Raw genomic sequence first — 22136 nt, 5'->3', positions numbered from 1 at the left:
CATAGTGTAAATAGTTCATTGGTCCAATTGTTGAAAAAAAATAAAATTTTTCAAAACAAAAATGCAGCAACAAGGAGAATACTAGAAAGAGAAAAACAACAACAATTTAGGAAAACGACTCATAGGCCCATTTCGTGTCCAAAAAACAAGTTTCAGTGTATATTTTTAATAAAGAAGGTTAATATGATACTTGAAGACGAAAAATAAGCGACTATTTTGAAGTTTGAGTCGTCTGGTGAACTCGTAATATTTTAATACACAATGATAAACTATAAAAAAAATTTGCTCTAACATTTCTGTGGTGCCCCTCTTCGCCCTAAGCACGTGCCTATATTGTTTAATGGTCAATCCGGTGCTGAATACTTGTACTCTCACATCTTTGAAGTACACGTAATAAAAAGAAAAAAGATTTTATATAAAGAAAACCGCTATGCAAAGGCAGACAACTCTATCAACATAATAAATTCAGTTATTACTGATTTTAAACAACATCTGCTGACACGCGAGATGAAATATGGAAATATCATTCTATACCAGTGCTCTTCAACAGGGGTTCCGCGGAACCCTACGAAACCCAACTTTTTAATATTTAGTCAATAGAAATAAAGAAGGCGGAAGATTAACAACGGTGAAGGTCAGGACTACAATGAGCAAAGTAGTTCAAATGCAAAAGCGGCACCTGCTTCTCCTCCGAAGCGAACCAAATGTAATTCAATTGCCAAAGTTAAAAAAAAAGTTTTAATTTTGTTAATTGGGGTTCCATAAAAAACGAAATATTATTTAAGCGGTTCCACAATAACAAAAAGGTTGAAGAGCACTGTTCTATACGATCTGGTCCCAAACTGAAAGAGATCCTCTCTGGATATGATTCCCATGTATGAAAAATTTGGCGTGCCTAATAATTTTTGTGGTATAATATCTCATTGTCAATTAACTCCTCCATAGTTACTCAAATAACTTTATCACTCCTATAATATTTATAACAACATCACTATCATTATTAGTTTAATACCATCTGATTATTATAGTAACATAACATAGTAAACAAAGCAAACTATAACGCCACATACACCTAAGTGGCAACTTTATTCTCATTTAATTTATACCCTCACTTTTTTGTTTTGTTATTTTCTTCTCCCCTCTTTTATAGCTCTTTCCTTCCTCACTATCATTTCCTTTCTAATCCCTTTACTTCGTCATTCTGACCCTTTATCTACTTTTTTTTTCTTGCCTGGCCGAGACGGAATACTCGCCACTAGAGGGTTCGATGAGTGTGCATTTCTCCCAACCCTCTTATATGGCGGGAAATATTTCGTCGAAGCCGGGCATTCTGTTGAACTGTCTTTTATTTTCCAGAAAAAGACATCATAACACCTGGAAGCCTCCTTTGCAACAAGTAAGTATAAAAAGGTAAGTATTATTTGTTGATTTTTTGAAATTCTGGCTTGGTACTACATATGCAAAGTAGATACTTTCAAGTTTTCACGCTGTGAATTCCAACACGAATCTATCTATTCAATACTAAATACAAAATAAATAGTAAAACTTACTAGAAAATAAAATCAAAAAACTTTTAGGTTTTTGCTGAAAATACACCGACCAGCTTTGGATTGCGACTTATGATCTGGGAAACACTGTTGTAACATACGCGCATAATAGAAAGCTGCATTCAAAAATATCTGCTGCTGCAACTAACAGTATCTGAAGAATCCAAATCAATAGTGAAGTTTACTAGAAAATAAAAACCTAAATTTTTAGGTATTTGTTGAAAAAAAAAAAAAAACGTCCCGAAAGTTTTTTTAGGCGACCGGTAGATTGGGAAACACAGTATGACATACACATAAAATGAAAAGCCCCGTTTCAAATATCCGCTACCACTGCAATAACAATACAAGCCTGCCTAATGTAGTCGACATGGGTTCAAGTTGATTGCGCGCAGATTTGGCGCAAATATAAACCCGGTGGACAACAGTCTATTATTTGTTAGCAAGGATTGTTATGCAGCGGGATGATCACGACGATGTAGTGAAAGATAATACGATCACGAAAACACCCAGATAACCTGGCACCCAGATAACCTGACCGTGGCCTCCGATGGGGACCGACGTCTTCTGTTGAGAAACTCTTTCACAAACTAAATAGACGACCGTGCATCTCTTGCCTGTCTCCGCATGCTGTCTCTCGAATTTCAGCAACAACAAAAGAATTCACGAGAACGTGGTCTAGTCTTGATTACTTTAATGTTCTCAGAAATTGATGATATACGGGTGGTGAAAAACAATCAATAATCTGTATGTAACTTTGTTGGACAGAGCCCTAACAGATCCAGCGGCAATTATGTCAAAAAAAGAGAGGCCAAATGAGTTCCACTACAACATGATCAAAATATTTACGATAGCATTTTTTTTTACCAAAAAGCATTTTATGCAAAATGGTGAAACAAAGACCAATTCCGCAATATCTATACTTAAGATTTGATGATATTCATCTGTTAATGTATTTATGTGCTTGTTTCGGAAATTTAATGACAGAGTTTGTGACTGAGGATTTGGTAAGAGTGCTTCGTTTGAAGTTTAAATTACTTTACTTGCGGTCAGTCAATGTAAGAGAGCGAGAAATTGCTCATTCTTAACTGTTCCTACAAATGTAAATGCCGATCACCCGATCTAATTCAACTAATAAAATATTTACCGGCACCGAAGGTAGAAAAACGACATACTCGCAAAACACATATATATTTTGAATCTTTTTTTCTCTTGTTACAAATCAGAATTTCCCCTCAACGGATCATGATGACATTACCGAAATCCAGCCCAATGCCTTCATGCCCAGTGATGCCAACGGAAGTATTAGACTCATTCTCCTTCGATAAAGGGATCGTCTCACCAAGCTAATAATAAGCTTGCTCGCAACATATCCGCAATCTGAGGCGGTATTGCCTATATTTTATAAAAACCAAAACCAATCAATTTTAGACGTTTCGGTCAATAGAAATAGTACAGAGATAGTCGTCAAACCCACTCATTTATTATTGGACGATTTGTATATGTCAGGCCTGGGGCACTAATACGACTGATGTTAGCTAGCATTTGTGGTGACTGATTAGTATGTTCCAGATTGTGCGTCCTACGTCTCAGCCAATTACGGTCGTGCATCCTGCTCGTCCAACGCCTTCTCCCACTCGTTGGACAAATTGTAGAGCAGTGGTCTCAACCAAGTGCCGGGGGCCCCCTGAGACGGCCACGAGGCAGTTCAAGGGGGCCACGGGCCCTCGACACAAGGCTAATAATTGATCATTAAGCGACTTCGTTTGCAAACTTTGCTTTTAAAATAAATTTCCCGTCCAGGCGTTTACCGCAGTTCCATCACTTGGATAGGTTATTTGCGATTACAGGGTGTATTCTGTGCGTGAATCAGTTGATCATAATGGATTTTGAAATATACCAATTAAAATACTTCTCTGGTAAGCCGTCTAACCTGCAGACAGGCGGTTCACTAGACTGCGAGATAACCTTCACTATTGTATTATAGACGCACAAACCCGTATATAAATCCCTAATGCCCAAAATACGAAAATCGAACGACAGTTACGTTGACTTTACCAAAGTAAATCGAGATGAGAGAGAATGTGCGCAATGCCTGCATTGCTCGTATGTAATGAGCAATGATGGTGACAAAAATCATCACCAGGTGAAAGACGTTAGGTTTCTTGGCTGCCAAGCGAGTTAGATTTGACAAGGAAGCAACACTGGCCAAGATTGGGTATCTGTCCGAGGAAACAAAATCTAGAAACCGCCTTGATGTTGACAGTGATATTCGTCAGGCTATAATATCAAAGACGGTGTCTAATAGAAGAAACTTCGTCAGACAGTTCCATCGCAAGATTCCCATTGATTGTATACTAAAAATCGGGACTTGTGGTTTGTTTTTGCATTCCATAAAAGGTCGAAAAAAACACCATACAATCCAGCACGTTTAGTATTTTGGAATGGCGAACAGGGGGGCCACGAGCGCAAAAAAACGCCGAAAGGAGGGCCACGAGCCATAAGAGGTTGGGGGCCACTGTTGTAGAGATTTGTTGATCCATATCGTACCTTAATTACGTACATCGAGGTTTTGAATTTACGGAAGACGGCTTCGAGACGTATAGATAAATCATTTTGATTTATGTATCAATTATCCCTGTCCAGATTATGTTTGAGTGAGATGATTTCCAACTTGAGTATGTTATACATTTTTAGGATTGCCAAACTATTTACATCTGTGGATGAACCACAGAATTTTTCCATTGTTAACCTGAGTGCCTCATGTCGATTTTGTTATTCCGGACATTCAAGAAAAATGTGACTTGTCTTATCCTGGTTATTTTGAAACAGTGTTGGGTATATGGGTTATGTCTGAAATGATGCTATTTAAATTGGCTGAATTACATATCCGGTCTATTCTCCGTTCTTGTGTATTGAAGTAAAATATATAGATTCGTTACTTGTATATTTCGCCCGGTACGTATCAAAAATATTGTTTCGTTGAATAAAATTTTAAAAGATTTTTTCCGAGGGTCGCGGCTTGAAAATACTGGTATCAATGACGTCACGAGTGTCTAAAACGGTATTGAAATCTCCCACGATAATTAAGTGAATCGAATCGCAGTAATTGCTTAGTATGTTGGTCAAATTTTGGTAGAACTCGGTTTTCTGTTGGCCGATTTGTGCCGGGGCATAAACAATAATGATCTTGATAATCCGCTTATCTATTCCTATGCTGTCGTAACGGTGTATGATATGCGCGGTAAGTTGGTGGTATGATGGCCTCCGCAACTTTTACCATTATCAACATGCCTTGCTGGTGTATGATATGCGCGGTAAGTTGGTGGTATGATGGCCTCCGCAACTTTTACCATTATCAACATGCCTTGCTTGTAGTTAGTGTGGAAGACGTCCTTTTTATCCAGCGTATTATAATATATATTTTTGGTGGTGTGATGGTATCCGCAACTTTTACCATTATCAACGTGCCACGCTTGTAGTTAATGTGGAAGACGTCCTTTCTATCGAGCGTATTATAATATATATTACATCCTATATCACTTGACCATTGGGTTATGAGGACTTTGTCTACTCTAGGTAATGCTCTTCTTGCACACAGTGAACATTTGGGCTTTCTATATTTACTAAATTTTCCAGTTCATATATATCGTGTCGTAAACCATTTACGTTTACAGATACTGCCTTTATCTTAGTCATATATATGTATATAGGCGATAAAAGGGTGTATGCTACTACTTAAGGTAAAAATCCTGAGTTCAACTAATTATTGTATGATTTTTGAGAGTACGCCAGTATAACGTGAAAGTTCAATTTGTATAGAAAAACTAAGATTCGATGTATACTCACGTATGTTTCTCCTTTCTGGGTCTCACTCACGTTTGTTTTCCTTTTTTCTTTCTTCCAGTTGATTTTTTCTCTGTATTGGCCGAAAAGGATGATTCTGATGACGTTTCCCTGATTCTTTTATTGTTAAGGTTGGAATTATCCAGGTTTGAGTCGGTCAGATCTATTATACTTGTTGAGTGCACGTTATTTTCTAAACTGGCTGGAGCCGATAATATTTCATTCGGAGTGTCGCTAAATAGTTGGGTCGTGAGCTTCATATTTATGGACCATGACTTTAACATACGCCTTCCCTTTTGGTGGAGGATGGAAAGGCGTGTTGGCGATGATTGAATTAAGTTTTCTGTTTGATTCTTGTTGATTTGGCGTTTGATCGGTATTTGCAGGTTGTGCGTCTTTTGGTGATATTCTAGGTTGCGCGTCTTTTTTGGGTGTTTAAAGCAGACTTGTTGTGTTTCCGGGATCTTCACATTCCGACCAGTCGTTTATCTCACGTAATTCCAAGGCCGATAATGAGAATTCGGAGACGGAAATATCCTTTCCACCTTGCGTTGTTGCCTGTTCGGGTATTGTGGGTGTAATTACTTCAGTTGATTGGCTATTACTCTGATTAGGTGTAATTACCGCTGGGTTTTGCTTGGTGTTTCCGTTGTTTTCTTTGGTTTTGCTGGGTGAATTTGTAGAACTATTCGTTTGCAGCCTCCTTTGTTTGGGCAAAGTCCAGATTTTTGTTGTGTTCGCTTTTGCTGGAAAATCTCTTGCTCTAGTTTGGCAATCCTTTTGTAGATGCCCATTTACAATATCTGCAGACAGGCGTATTATTGCAGTCAATGAATGTATGTCCGGATTGTAGGCATCTTCCACATTTTGGGATATATAATCTCGGGAGATAGATTTTACGTTTGACTCCTTTGAAAACCACATAGTAGGGTGGGCGCTCTTTTTTAAAATCTTATATTATGAAGGCAATGTTTCCATTATAGACGTCTGTCCCTCTGTGCCAGTTTTTCATTGCACTTTTCACATTTCCGCAACCAAGCTGGTTGATAGTTTGAACCGCTTTTGCGTAGGAGGTTTCGCGCGGTATATCCCTTACCGAAATTCTGACCGGTGCTTCACTTGGCATTTGTACTACAATCGTTGCTCCTGAATCTGATGTTTGAAGTAAACCTTGGGTGACTTCCATAAAACTTTCCCGACAGCTGTTGTTTGGGCTAACCGTAGCTGCAAAAGTCAATATCCAATGGCCCTTGTGGCTCTCGTATATTCCTTTAATTTCGTTTGGGTATTCCTTGGTTTTTTCGTTGACATTAAGTAGTTCCATTATTGAAGCGAAGGTGAAATCCGTTTCCGTTTTGGGAAAGAATGTTCTTGGCCTTGCCTCTCCTGGTGATGTTTCCACTGGTGGAGTCGAGGAGACAGCCGCAGGGTAGTCCCGGGTTGTTCTTGAAGAGGAGGCAGCTTCTCTCCCTGGTGTTACGTTGACAGCTTTCGCGTAATTCATTATGTTTGTTGATTCTTCCTGTTGCTATTGTAAGGCTACGAGCAACGCTCAGGGACTTACTTTAATAAACAGCGAATCGCGGTTGACTGCCTCGTCAGCAGGTAAGTTACTCGTCCCGATCGTCAAATCCAACGCTTTTTGCTTGCTGAAGTTTCTATATTTATCGTTATGTTATCGTTGGCGGCGATGTGTGACGCCTTAAATCGCAACAGAATACGCTAAAAATCGCACACGAGGTGCGACGGATATTGGCTTATAAAAGTCAAATAATTACCATTTGAGGTACTAAGACTAAATTGACATTGTAAAGAGATTTAATGTAATTATATATTCAAAAATAATCCATGTTGTTCTAAAACAATTGCTTATATAAACAGAAATAGAGTAAATAATATGAAAAAAGCAGATTTTTTCTTGGGGGGTCGAATTTACGCTCACGTATGCAGAGGAAAACGTATACAGAAAATATGCTCAACATTATAAGTTCCACACTCATCTGGGTATCATTATTCATGTCATCAAGATTATATCTAAACAATGAAAAAACTTTGTGTCTTAAAACGAGGTTCGGCTCTGATTCTGCCAGACTATATACATTCACAATATTCAAATCTAACTCATTTGTACATTGAAATGAAATGAAATAAAATTAGTGTTTGGTGTCAAAGTGGTGCCGCTGCTCGATAAACAATATGTTAGTTTTCGGCGGCTCTTCTCACCCAGAAATGCATTTTTCATATTTTGTTGCAATATATATATCTAGTGTGTTGCCGTATGGTTTAAAAATAATACTGATTACGGAATTGCCAATTTCCTGTACTGTTTCCGTTAACCTTATGTGCTTTAAATAAATTCCAACACGCAGACCTAATTTTCCTTCCTGCTGATAGTGTTTCTTGGGAAGGTTGGGCAACTATAGCTTACAGGCATATTTGTAGATTATTCTTTTATTCCATATGTAGCATCAACCGAGCGGACTTAGATAATTATAGAATATTGTTATATACATATCATAAAAATGTATCACATGCGATAAACTTTGCCCTAATTTTCCTTCCAGCTAATATTGAAGTTGTGAAACAATCGCTCGCGGGCATTCTTAGACGACAAATCTTTTGTTTGGACGTTAAGTAGAGGAAAATAGGTTTTGAGATTCCTATACGTTCTATAGTTGTGGAGTATAGACTTTAGTCAGTAAAAATTTCAGTGAAGTAACTAATTATCGACAAAGTGATAAGACTTGTTAAAACTAAAGCAGGCTCAAGTTTGTCTTGATAACGGAAAGAGATTGAATAACGTCCGTCCTCTTCCTGACATTTTCGAATTTTCAGGAATGAAATTGGTGTCTGGGAGGAATAAGAAAAACAAGAAAATATGCAATAAAAAAGCTTAATATAATGCCCCTATAATTTTGCATCCAGCTAATATTCGTTCTTGAAATTGTGCAACAGTCGCTCGCAAGCATTTGCATATAATAAATCTTTTATCGGGACATTCGGGTAAAAAAATGCGGTAAGCAATATGATGTTTTGTGATTTCTACCATTTTGAACATTCCAAATTATACGTACATAATTTGACCAATATATAACCAATATATTTCGTTTATCCTATACTTGAAATCTAATACACAGTATGAAATTAGATCGAGATGATTCCACTGATCGTTTTTTCATCCATTTCTTTCATCCTGTAGTTATAGAATTTGTTTTGCTTTGGTAGCAGATAGAGTTAGAGTGACGTACTATTTGCCTGTTTCAGAGAAACTGTTATCATTCCAAAGTCAGGCTGAAAAGGCTAAGTCAGGGCACTTGAATTGGAATTTCAAATAACACAGTTTAAACTTTGGAGTTCTACTCAATGGTGCGAATGCGATGCGTCTAATGCTTACCGGCCGATATCGGGTTTTTGTGATTCAAATTAGCGTCTGGGCAGAATACGGAAAACGGTAAAATATTCAGGATTTCCAGGTGACCTGAAATAAATGAAGTCTGCTGCTGTCCTGATAAAGTGCTTCAATACTTTGGTGTGATGTAGATAGATATACAGCATACCATTTATTACGCATCTAAAATTTTCAAACCAATTGGACTAAGAATTTATATTAACTCTATTCGGTGTAATTGGTAACTTAGATCATATATTTTTAAATTTTTTATCTTCAAAACGCTTTTTCGGATTTTTCCAAAGTTGAGCATTCATTGATATCCGTTTTTAAATACTCTAATGTCGATCACTGTCGATCGGTTAGACTGGAGTCAAACAAGCAATTGTTCCATAAATTTAAATATCAAAAATTATCCCATAAATTAGGATTTCGTTTAGGATAGGCCAATATAAATAAATAATAGGATATGATGTATATAATATGAATAAGCTTGGAATGGTATGAAAACAGAAGACGCACATGGTTTACAGAAAATATAAAATCGGAATCATCAGGACGTTGAGTATAGAGGAAAAAGAAGTTTTGATATTCCTATGCGTTCTTTAGTTGTGGAGTAGTCTTTAGTCAGGAATATTTCCAGTGCAGTAGCTGAATGTTGACGAATTGATGAAAATTGCTCAGAATTAAACTAAGTCAGAAAGAAAATAGACATACGATATAAAACGTGATATCATAAGCAGACTCAAGTTTGTCTTGGTAACGGATAGAGATTGAATGACGTCTGGCGTCTTCCGGACATTTTCGAATTTTCGAAAATGAAATTAGTGTCTGGGAAGAATAAGAAAAACAAGAAAATATGCGATAAAATGACTTTGTCCTAATTTTGCTTCCAGCTTATATTCTTTCTTGAAATTGTGCAACAGTCGCTCGCAAGCATTTTCATATAATAAATATTTTATTTATATTTTTTGAGATATACTTCACGCATCGTGATACTCGGTAGAAAAAAAGACAGAAAGCAATATAAAGTATTTGCAGATAATATATCTTTTATTTGAGATATTGTGTAGGCATCGGGACATTCGGGTAAAAAAAGGCGGTAAGCAATTGGTTTTGTTTTGGTAGCAGATGGAGTTAGAGTGATGTACTATTTGACTGTTTCAGAGAAACTGTTATCATTCCAAAGTCAGGCTGAAAAGACTAAGTCAGTGCACTTGAATTGTAATTTCAAATAACACAGTTTAAACTTTGGAGTTCTACCCAATGGTGCGAATGCGATGCGTCTAATTGCTTACTGGCCGATATCGGGTTTTTGTGATTCAAATTAGCGTCTGGGTAGAATATGGAAAACGGTAAAATATTCAGGATTTCCTGGTGACCTGAAATGAATGAAGTCTGCTGATGTCTTGATAAAGTGCTTCAATACTTTGGTGTGATGTAGATAGATACACAGCATACCTTTTTTATGCATCTAAACTTTCAAACCAATTAGACTAAGAATTTATATTAACTCTTTAAAATTTTAAATTTATACGTACATAATTTGATGACCAATATATTCCATTTATTTTGTATTTGAAAATCTTATATACAGTATGAAATTAAATTGAGATGATTCCAGTGCTCGATTTTTCATAAATTTCTTCCATAAAATTCTGTCTTGATAAAATGCTCCAACACATTGATATGATGTAGAAACAGGTCAGTGAAGTTTTTAAATGAAGCCCAAATAGTAAAATGGAAAAGATTTTAAGGCCCAAGACCCAACAACAAGATTGATTTTTTTTGTGTATCACTGCCATAATTGAAATTGATTGTGTAGTCCCACTAAAAAATGCTCGACGGCCCACGGTTTACCGACCACTGAATGTAGATAGATATACAGCATAGGCAGCCATTTTTATTATCCTTCTAAAACTTTGAAACCAATTGGATCGGCCCCTCTTATATGAAGTAGGCAACTTGACCCTAGGTCATGACTTGACTCTGGATTATTCATTACATGCACCTAGGCTCCTTCCTAAGGTACGCAATGCAAGCCAGAAAGGTCCGTCGTGAAGCTTCGCGCGTCATCGGCAAAAATGACAGAAATTGTTTTGGTGGGTCATGCCTGATTGTAACTTCTTGGTAATCATTACTTTACGCCTTCCCAATGTATGATCTTGTAATAATAAGTTATTGCTTTATCTGAACGAGAGAATACGTCACAGAAATAGAAAAAGGTTCTTGTGGGTTCTGGAATTCGAGAATTTATATATGGTTAAAATGTAGAAACACGTAATCAGATATTGCAAATCGTGCTGCTGGGCAAGACCTGATGCATACTACCCTATATTATAAAGTAAAAAAATCGTTTTTATCACATCTTTGTATATTATAGTGATGCAAAATAAAAACATTTTGCTTTAAATATTTTTAACCAAATTTTTTGCAATAGAAACAAAACCAGTTATCACTCTCTTGAGAGAACTGACATAAAGAGACCGAAATAACGTTTCTAATTATACATAAATAGTGTATTTGGCATAAATAACAGAATACATATGACGTCATATCGTAGTGAAAATCCAGCTATGTTTACAACTGCACGACTTCCATGATTAATACCTTGTGGAAGGGAAGGTAAAGTAGTATTCACGTAAATAGACAAGTAGTTGATATCGCTATTCTGTTGACAACGGCTGACTTTGAATGAAAATTCTCGGGCAAAAATTTTTGAAAATTCTGTTTCAACAGCTCACCATGGTGGGGAGAATAGCAATATCGATCTTTAGCAGCCTCACGCGGAAAATTGGTAATTCTAGCACGTATGAACGACTATGTTACATACGTAACATATTTTTATTAGTTACAAATAGTTTCATCGGTAATATTAAAATATCTACCACCCAGATTTGTAAACTATAATAAATCGTTTGCTTGAAGCTACAAAACTTTGCTCAGAAAAGTGTGGTTACCAAATCAAAAGTAAAAAAACTCTAGAGTGACTTAATAATTTTGACATGAACGATCAACGTGCTGGCAGCTGTACGATATTGTATGAATGAGTGGTAACTCTTTTCTATTTGGGCAATCGACATAAAAACCGCCTCTTCGTATTAATATATCTTGGTTGCTTACCATTTGAGGCGCTGGTGGTACATACGTTCAAAGTCCGTATATACGTTTACCCGTTTTACTGATTGTGACTTCATAATACCCTCGCGCGCTTACGTGAAATGTGACGCTCCGAAGGGATTGATTCCAGGGTTGCCAGATTGGATTTTTAATGCCAAATTTGCCATGTTTGGCTTTTTTCAAACACGTTTGGCGTCAGAATTTCTATTTGGCTTTTTGGCGTTTATTTGGCTTTTTCAAATTCTATTCTAGTGTCTATTATTAAAATCACATGAAATACAATATTTAGTGTGTAACAATAGCCTATTGCTTAGTTACTTAACATTTGAATTTCCCCGAGCATCGATTTCCTTGTTTATTAGGGTACCTTGCAGTTTCTGCAGCCGTTCAGGCAGGGTTGTAAACATTGCCTCGTTTTTATCGTTTTGCGCGTTATTTGTCAGTTTTTAGTTTCGTTTCTAAAAAATAGTTGTTTAACTTAATTTTCATTATGACTTAGGTCATGTTGAGCTTTGGTTTAGTTGCAGTAATCAAAATTTAGTCTCACGAACGATGTGATTAACTACGCTAAAATTAGCTATCAGTATAGTCAGTCCCCCTGTACAGCTGTAAGCGGCACGTGCTTAGATAATTTTTTAATAAAATTGATGGTTTCGAAATTTGAAAAATGAAAAAATTTTAATAGTTAAGTATGGTATAAGGACAATTTTTCAAGATATATCACAAGTTCAAGTAGAAACATGTAGGTATATCACATACTGAAGCGGCACCATGTATTGCATATATTGCATTGTAAAACAATGCTGTCCGCTTGATATTTTTTTTTTATTTTTTTTAGCTTTTTCATATAGATGTCAGCTTGACTGTGTTGTGTAAAACAGGCATGTCCAACCTTTCTAGTGTCGCGGGCCACTTTAACATGGGAAAATTCATTGCGGGCCGCAATAAATTAAACGCCTAGATTGCACAACAATTTTGCGGATTTCTGAACACAAGATGCCCACAAAGACCATGGACCATGAAATTCAACTCAGCTTTTATGCAAAATGCACATACATTTGCGTGAAAAATAAAATAGAGTCAGCAATTTTTCTCTTCAGCTAATGCGAAACTTTTGATTGTCATTGCTCAACTGTTTTATATCAACGGATAGTTTTGATACCAAGCAATGTAACTAACTGGCTTGTCAAATTTTCGTTCGTCAGCTCACTCCTATGCTTCGCCTTCATAATTTTCAAATTATAAGACTTCAAGAAGCTCGAAACAGATTTACGGCATATCAATGAGTGGCCTTCTGTAAAATCATGTTCTGTGGCGCTTAACAACGCTTTTCTAATTGCGGAGTCACGTGAAATTATAGCCTAAATTCTAGTAAGATTTGATATCACACCAGGAAGTTTTTATGTTAAATATGTTTATATGTCCGTATTTATATAGAAACTTCAAGTGGGCCGCACGAATTCTTCCTGTGGGTCGCATGCGGGCCGCGGGTTGGACATCCCTGGTGTAGAGTGTAGATTCTGGCGCTGCCATTCAATTAATCCCTTTTACTTTTAAACCCTTCATCCCGCTGAAGTGGAAATCGCCATGATCGCAACCAAAAGGCAACTTTCACTAATGGAAAAAGACATTTGCGTGGCTCAATAAATGAACTGATGGCTCTACATCCTGACATCAGTATGGTGCCAAAGGCTTCATTTCTGACAAATAATGGGGGTTTTGTTGTTAATAAACTTGTGGCTTTTTATTTAGATCTTGATTTGGCTTTTTTTATCGCTGGGATCTGGCAACCCTGCTTGATTCAACCATTTCAGGATTGTAGATTTGTGGTGCAAGGTTTTAATTGTCTTTGTCATATATTTAGATTAATAACAATAACCTAAACCTATTAAACTATTTTCAATCAACTGTCGATTGTTTTGTAAGCTGGGAGCTACACTGTCAAGTACGTATTTCAGTTTATTGTTTTTATATTTAGGGAGTATTTCTTCGACTGTAGAATATTATGTGAATGCCTGTATTGTAATCAGCCGTAACTGTTATTTTTCCTGGGCCAGGTCTGTATGTGTTTATTTGGGTTCAGTTCTAATTTGCATAATTTTGATAAGTTACCGATTTAATTCGTTGACATGCTTCTTACCGGCACATTAACTGTTGTTAATATGGTTCTTATGTTTTCTTTAGAAAACCGTACTTACCTCGTACCGCCTTACACCTTTACTTTTCGCCGTACGTACACTCGTACTTTCCTGACAGTAATTTACCAATTGTGTTAAAATTCACGGTACTTTAAGATGGCTGACGACGCGAGAAGGTCATTGCGTCAAATTTTCTTTTTATCCCCATAAATCTCGATATTTTATCCAAAATTTTGTCACTCGTACGAATATTGCCAACACGCGTATTCCGTCAGACTATCCCGCCGTCTGTCTTATCGGTACGGATGTGAATTGATACGATGATGGAATGAGATTTGTAATTTTGAGTTTTTGGATGACCAGGTAACGGAATTAAGTGTCAGTTACATAGATAGCAGTTAGTCAATGGATCTGATATTCAAGCTTTGTTCTCTTGATAGTGGACACGGAATGAACCTATGAATCGTTTTGTTCTCACGTCGTTGTTATGAAACAACTATCTTCTATCTTTAATTACTGGATCAATTGTTTTAAAATTTAGATTATTTTAAAAATTTCTGTGGACTCTATTGGAGCCGTCTTTCGCCTCGAAGTTTTGTGTGATCACACCATCAAAATTGCGCACCGTGTCATGGTAATCTGGGGGTCAGACTTTCGGTACTGCAAAGGTTTATTACTAGTTCGTTTCGGCATTCGGGTCCTATATTTGAGCATTCCTTTCCTGTTATATCTGAAGGGACAGAATCTTGAGTAATTTTTATCGACTCGTTTCATCCTAATTGATAATACCAAAATTTATGAAAATGATGATTTTCTGTATGGGTGCTAAAATTAGCGACATCTAGAATATTCTTAAGTTTGGTTTATATGTACTCCAGCAATAATGAGTAATCATTCAGTAACTGCGCAATTGCAACCCTGCTGTCAAATTGATAAGTCGTAGGTATTCGTTTTTCAACTCACTTTTACAATGTTATTGATTCTAATAAAATTTTCAATTTTAAAAGTTCAACTACAGCTAAATAACAGACTACACAATGTACATAATGAGTCAACAAAGCATATCTTGATTTATATTTATTCATAAAATGGAATTTCATGTAGCAAACCACGAAACTGAGAATCTAGCATAAACTAATACCTACTTTTAAAAATATAAAGGTAAGGTAATGTTTCAACAACAATGTAACACTTTTATGTTTGTATATTGGAATATGTGTAAGTTAGATATTCAATTCCACAAGACTATACAATAAAACTTGTATGCTGTGCGAAACCCAAAATTTGTCCGAATGTTCTTTATTGTGCGACGTGTAATCTGGATTTGGAATTACTGCAAAAATGAAAAAGTATATTAGGTAGTTATTATAATCATTCGATACAGTTTTTACACTATATATAATACTCCGTAGCTGCGTACTTGAATAATACAGGCCGATAATAAAATATGGCCCAAATTCTAAAAAAAAACGGCATGATTCAAAATATTTATTGACTATTTTAAAAAAAAACTGTCTGTATTAAAGAGAGCTAGCATTTATATTTGAAAAATCGTGCTTCATTTGCCGATTTTGTATTCTAATTTTAACCCCCATATGGGTGTACTTTTTGATAAATTGTAAAATTTATGTACTTATAGAGTCAATATCGCTCTTAGCTGTTTATCGACGTAATGCCCTGATATGAGAGAAGCGATAAAACCTTCCAGCCGTGACGCAAAGTGCGAATCGTATAAGTATCCTGGATTTCAAAATCACCTGTCAGACGTCTGAAAAATGTGACTCCCTTCAGACAGGAAATACTCCTTTATAACGACTTATTATTGTTTTAGCATGTATTTTCAGTCATACTAACTATCCCTGACCATCCCTGGCGCTGTGTTGTTTTGATAAATATGATTTCGAATGCTCCATAGTTGGCAGAGGTATGGAGATTTTTTGTATGTAAAAAAAACGTAAAATTAATGGTAATTTTAACGCGTAAATGCGCGTATGAGATTGGTTACGCCGTTCTACGCGCATTTCCGTCGAAAAAATTTAATTTTTTTGCATTGGGGGTGGTCTGTGCAGTAATAATAAGAGCTGTGACGTCATCAGTATCGGTAATTTGACCTTGAACTTGACAATACTGTAAATACAATTGTGAATTTCAGAGTGATAACCATTTATGCTATAATAGTCGTTTTGGTATTGTTATGTTAGGAAAAACGTTGAAGAAAAAATTAATTAATTAGGAATTAATTATTAACCCTCTACTGTACACAGAATATCTCAAAGTCCAATTTTTTTTTTAGAAATTTTTGAAATTTTTTTGCAAAAATTTTTTTCGAGGGGTGTGTTTTAAAGATATATTGCTGAATAGAACTCTAGCAGACGCTTTTAAAAACCCATGAATAAAGCTTTAGGGATTAATGGTTGACATAAAAAAATAAGTTTAAAAATACCCATAAAATGGGCAGGGCTTGAGGCTTAAAAAGGGTTAAATATATTTTTGCATTTGAACCTAATTATGAATCTGGAGCAATGGTGGTGGTCTTACTTGTACAACGACATATATAATGCAACGTTCATTGTATTCGACTTTGTCTAGCTGGTAAACTCGATATTGTTTTTAAATAGCTATGGAACGGTTCTTTGATTTCGTCATACGGTAATATTTGTTTAGTAGGAATTTACCCAATCTCATACCAACATGTAATAAGAAAATTATCTGCATCTGGAATAGATTTGTATATTTAAAGCAGTTTAGACAATTAACTATCACTGCGGTATAAAAAAAAAGTTGTCACAATCACCTTATTTTTCGCAGTTCCTTGCGAACAAAATGAATTAGTGGAAAGCAACATGTTGGGTAACGTGCAAGACTCCAAATGCTTCAAGTTTTTGAACTTATTATAAATTTCTTTAACGTGATACAGAAACTCAGCGATAAACCAATGGTGATGTTGCTGAAAAATAATGTTAGTAAAGTTAACCAAAATTAGTTATTTGAGAAATTTCCTATTTGAATACATAACAAATTGAGTATCGTTGTTCTTATAAAAAGGACCCTATTCTATATTCACATGTGCTTGGTTTATGGTTTATATTACAGCTTCAAAATCATCATTTTAATATATCTATTTCACTCAGAGAATACATACACGCTACTAGTTAGTTCAATATACATGTTAGTTCAATATTAATATTTCGGAGGATTGTTTGCAATGGATGTCACAACGTATTTGGGAAATGGTATTAAGTTTGAGCTTCTTGCACTTTTAATTAGATCAATATCTCTAATGAACTTTTACGATTTATAATCTTTATGCACAATTCGAACTTGTATACAATTACTGTAATATTTATATTTGGCTGGATATGTGTGCAATCAGTAGCACGATTCTTAGAAGCTTGAATTCAGTGTAAATATCTTCTGGAATTACTGGACTTTTCGTCGTCGTGCGTGGAGGGGTTCACAATAACCGACGACCCCAAGGTAATTCGTCTCAACGACTTTCAAGCTCATGCGAACGTTAAAATATCCCGTCTCACTCGTTGCAATTGTTAGTCGTTCATACACAGTTATCCTATTTCTCAAAATTGCGACAAAAATGTTACACTGTCTTTTCCCGCTGCTGCCATGATAGTACTTATCCAGAGCAAAAAAAACTGAATTACTTTACGTATATGTCGTGTTCCTGTAACGATCTTCGTTTTCCATGTTGAATACACATCATCGCCAAGCACATCGAATAGCACGGTATCTTCCCCATATCCCTAAATGAAGCAAAGCACATCTATATATATACTAAAATACGTGTTGTTGCAGTTGGTTGCAGTTATTCAAATTAAGGTTAATTAACAACCCTTAAATCTGTTGATCTAAAATTTGCAATAATAACTTCCACCCACTTTAACTTTTTGCCTATTTGAAACACCACAAGAGACATTGATATGTATATTCCATTTTTTTCCTCCGAGTTTTGCGACTCGATTCAGTAAGTAGTCATGTTTATTTGAACAGCCCTGTGGCTTGTTATTGTGTCAGTTTTAATGAAGTCGAAATGAAAGATATCAACTTGGTTTTGGTATATACGTTCATACTTATCATGCTTAATTTGGGGAAAGAAAGTTGGCATTTTAAATTCTTACTAACTTGCGAATTATGAAATATAGATTCACTGTCATCTCGTCGCATGTTCATTGCATTGCATGTAGAATACAAGTACTTTTGTATAGCTTTGTAACTTGAAGACAACAACTTTCTCTTCACCCTGAAAATATTTTTCAAAGCGATTGAAGACATTTCTTGATACCTCTGTATCATCTCTCTGAGTCGCATCTTTTTTCTGATCATCTTCCTCTGACAAAAAATTTATTATTTAAATGCAAGCTTTTACAATGCTTTCAATGAATATTAAGATGTACTTATAGAAAATATATTTCAAAAGTAAATTTATCCTGATTCCCATATATTGACATTTTTTTATTTAAAGGTAATTTTACTGCAAAAACCGTTAAAATAGATAAATAATAAAATTTATATCACTTTGTTTATTTGCAATTCAGCAATTCTACCTGAACCAAGTTTGGTAATGTGGTGGCCTGGAATTTAATGAAGAGCGTGACAATTATTCAAATTTTCTGATAAATGCTGCCATTTTGCATATGGCGAAGTTTCTTTGCACACACCGTACGTACATTCAGTACTTAACTACGATCAAACCGCAGAACATGTCTGAACTCATCGTATTTTCTGTCTCTCAATATTTATCGAAAACCATCGTGATGTTATCTGATTTAATCCAGACAAAAACGTGTCGAAAGGTTTCGCCATCTTGTTGTTTGAATCAAATATGCCATGAAAAGTAGGACTTTGAATAAGATGATATATTAAATATAGATGCTAATCTATTGAAGCTATGGTAGACAAACCGAATTTCAAGCACCATGTACACGCATATAGAGCTTAATTGTCATAACTGCAATATAAGCATAGAGGTTAGATATCCATTCAGAATGAGGAACATTCAAACTAAAAATCTTTCAAACTAATTGTCGTGACTCGTGAATATAGAAATACTTGGTTTGATATACAGATTTGATTCATATGAATGACTTCAAACAAGTATTATTTGTGTGATTGTCTAACATACCCCATGTTGTCGTTGCATTGTCCAATTGCCGCCGATTGAATCCTAAATATGAAAATGCTTTTAATAGTGAAATAAATATAATGAATAAATAGTTATATAAATTTGGAAATTGTATTTTAATTATTCAATCACTTCAAGTATTTGAGTTTATACGTGGACTGGGTGGGATCTGGAATACATAGAATACAGTAAATGTGCGATAGATTGGGATAAAATTAGCTATCTGTACTTTTGTATTGCACGTAATTAAATATTTTGAATCCAAATTAAGATTATGAACATGTAAATTGTAAGCGCCAACTCGCAAAACACTCACAAAAACATAAAAAATTGAGCAATGGTAAAATATGGGGGAATTTTAGGGCTCAAAGGTCGAGTGGTTTATCAATGGAATATTTTAATTCAATAATATGCATTCTTCGATTACGCTGTCAATCATTTTCAGAATTTTTTTTTTTGTAAATATCAATTGCTTTTGTAAATATAATGGATTGTATCATTTTCCTCTCATTTAAGCGATATAGATTAAAACACCGTTTAAAACGTAAAATAGAATGTTATAATACTGCCATATGTGATTTTTCTAATGAATTTTTTCGTGCGTATAGCAATGGAAGACAAATGCCGCGATTATGGCATTGATTTTCAAATCGAAGCTATTTTAAGTCCGCCAGGAGAATAATATAAACATAATAAAAGTTGGTTTCAAATTGTCCGGCGCAAAAAATTTAAATTATCAGGAGCGCATATATTTTCATACTACACACACATCACACAACATTCATTTCTGTTTGATTGAAGTCAGAAGTACATATGTTTACAAATGCATTTCCTTGTGCCTATAGAAAATAAACTTTGTAAAGCATGCTGTGCCAATAAACAACTGATCACTTACCATTAGCATTCGAGATTTTTGAATGGCATTTCCTAAGTTGAGAACGGTATCACATTGCAGGAATGAAACCCTACAACGAGACATATTAAAAAGAGATCGACATACATCAGTTTCAAATGATAGATGATTTTCTTTGAATCTGTCGTTTTCAACTCCCGAATGGAGAAATTTGCTTTCGGAGTTTGAAATCAAAAGCAATATGCCAGCCGCTGGAAGAATATCTGTTTAAAACGAAGAAATCATTGTGTCGTATTATATCATTGTATGCTATTTTCGATAAAAGAATGCAGGCAGTCAGCAAATTAGCATTTATGAAAAACATCATCTTTCATATCAGCAAATACAAAATCATCTAGATAGCAGTCATTATACCATCACTATATTTTTAATCTACGCTAAGACTCACAAGACTTTGCGTGTATCATAATTGCCTTCTTTTTGCCTTCAGGAGTTTCCAACGCGACTACCTCCAGCTTTACCAATAATCTTCCATATATAGTTAATATATATGTGCAACACAAAAGTTCATAAAGAACATTGGGCAAAATTAAAAATAAGTTGAAGAAATATATTCGAGAACAAATGCCTTTTGGCGCCTCTTTCGTAAAGAAAATCAAATCATCATATTTATCGGCAAGTTCAATTATATGAACACATTTTAATTGAATGTTATACAAAATTAATTGCTCGGCGACTGAATAAATTATAAAACCTCAACGAGATGACGTCGAGTTTTCAATGTTTCGTAATTCCAAATTAATTTATGCTTTGCACAGACATCAGTAGAATCGACATTATTGAACCCGTAATAGACATATGAGTAATTTACTCAAATACGCATCATATGGCGTTACTTAGATGGGTGAATTATTATTTTCAGATGGATATGTATATAAATCAAAAAAACACTTGAGTGGTCTTCATTAAAGGTGGATTATATTATATCAGTATCTACATGTAAAACACCGATCTCATTTCTTGTGGTTGCGCACTAGGACCTCCTCAAAAGAGAAATTAGAAAAATTTCCGCTTGTCAACGAAATATATCATTTAGTTAATATTATTTAATGTTGTTACGTATTTCGTTCCAACATTTTTCTCTTTGTGAATTTCCCTACCTTGTTCTTTTAATAATGTGTTCGAATGTCTTTAGTCTAAATCACAAATGGTGAAAAACGTGCCAGTAACTGTGTAAAGTTTTGGTATAAAAAGTAGCAGTAAGTATCTTGGCGTCCCAGTTATTATGCTTTTGGAAAACATGCTTGCACTGGATTGACCCCAGTTGAGAAAAAGGACGTCGGTTGCGTAAGCCGACTGGTAGGAGGAACGTACTCTTCAATAAGGGTCCCTCGACTGGAACCCACCTGCAGGCTAGGTAACACAACCCTTAAAAATAGAGGTTCAGTTTGTTTAACCGTAAATATGTTTAACGAAATGACCATAATAATCTGTACAGCTATTATACCTTGTATAAATATTTATGTCGCATGGACAGAGGTCTGGTAAAGTTATATCAACTTCAGGAAGCTACCTACAACAACTGCACATTTACTACTATCATTGGCGCGGAAGGGCTACAACAATGTTACCCATACACGACTAGTCTGCAACATAAAAGCCAGGCAATGGCAATAGCAAGCGTCTAATTCAGGGGTTCCAAACTTCATTGGCCGCGGGCCAAAATTAGAATCGGAAGGGTGTTCGAGGGCCGGAACAGTGTAGCGCGCGATGATTTAGTCATGCCATTTTTTGAAACATGTTTGTTAACTCATAATGGTGCTTTATGACGTATTCCTTCAGTATTGGGATGGTTTGCTGACAAAGAAGACAAATCGCTGAAGTTTGATTCTTTTCAATCATTTCTTTATTTAAGATTTAAATAAAATCTGTTTCCAGAGTGTAGTTTATGTTTGTTATTTGACATCTCAAGCTTTCTTTTATGGTTGATATCTGAATTACTGCCCTATGTTATCCTAATACCTAATACGTATAATTGAGAGACCTGTGTGCTTAAACTGTAATAATGACATAACAATTGGCAGTGTCTATAAATCACAAAAAAGTAGAA

The 22136-nt window shown here is 35.4% G+C and overlaps 1 protein-coding gene across 1 annotated transcript; it reads right to left on the bottom strand.

Moving 5' to 3' along the window:
• Nucleotides 1–15098: 15098 nt before the first annotated feature.
• LOC120348422 (uncharacterized) lies at nt 15099–20561 on the bottom strand. The gene is made up of 7 exons (XM_078114697.1): nt 20475–20561; nt 20069–20289; nt 19174–19215; nt 18174–18380; nt 17696–17794; nt 16831–16983; nt 15099–15369 (listed from the first exon to the last, which is right to left on the bottom strand). Exons 1-7 carry the CDS (start codon nt 20491–20493, stop codon nt 15367–15369), a joined length of 744 nt encoding a protein of 247 aa, XP_077970823.1. The 5' UTR covers nt 20494–20561; the 3' UTR covers nt 15099–15366.
• Between the last annotated feature and the right edge of the window lie 1575 nt (nt 20562–22136).

Source organism: Styela clava, chromosome 1 (assembly GCF_964204865.1).
Source record: "Styela clava chromosome 1, kaStyClav1.hap1.2, whole genome shotgun sequence".
Taxonomy (NCBI): Eukaryota; Metazoa; Chordata; class Ascidiacea; order Stolidobranchia; family Styelidae; genus Styela; species Styela clava.
Note: the sequence above shows the minus strand (reverse complement) of the source record. Positions and strands in the feature narration are given on the sequence as shown.

Coding starts and splice junctions, on each gene's coding strand:
- LOC120348422 (XM_078114697.1), bottom strand. Junction 18,381..19,173: donor CAATGCAACGACAACATGGG/GTATGTTAGACA, acceptor ATTTTTTGTCAG/AGGAAGATGATCAGAAAAAA. Junction 17,795..18,173: donor CTATATTTCATAATTCGCAA/GTTAGTAAGAAT, acceptor TGCTTCATTTAG/GGATATGGGGAAGATACCGT.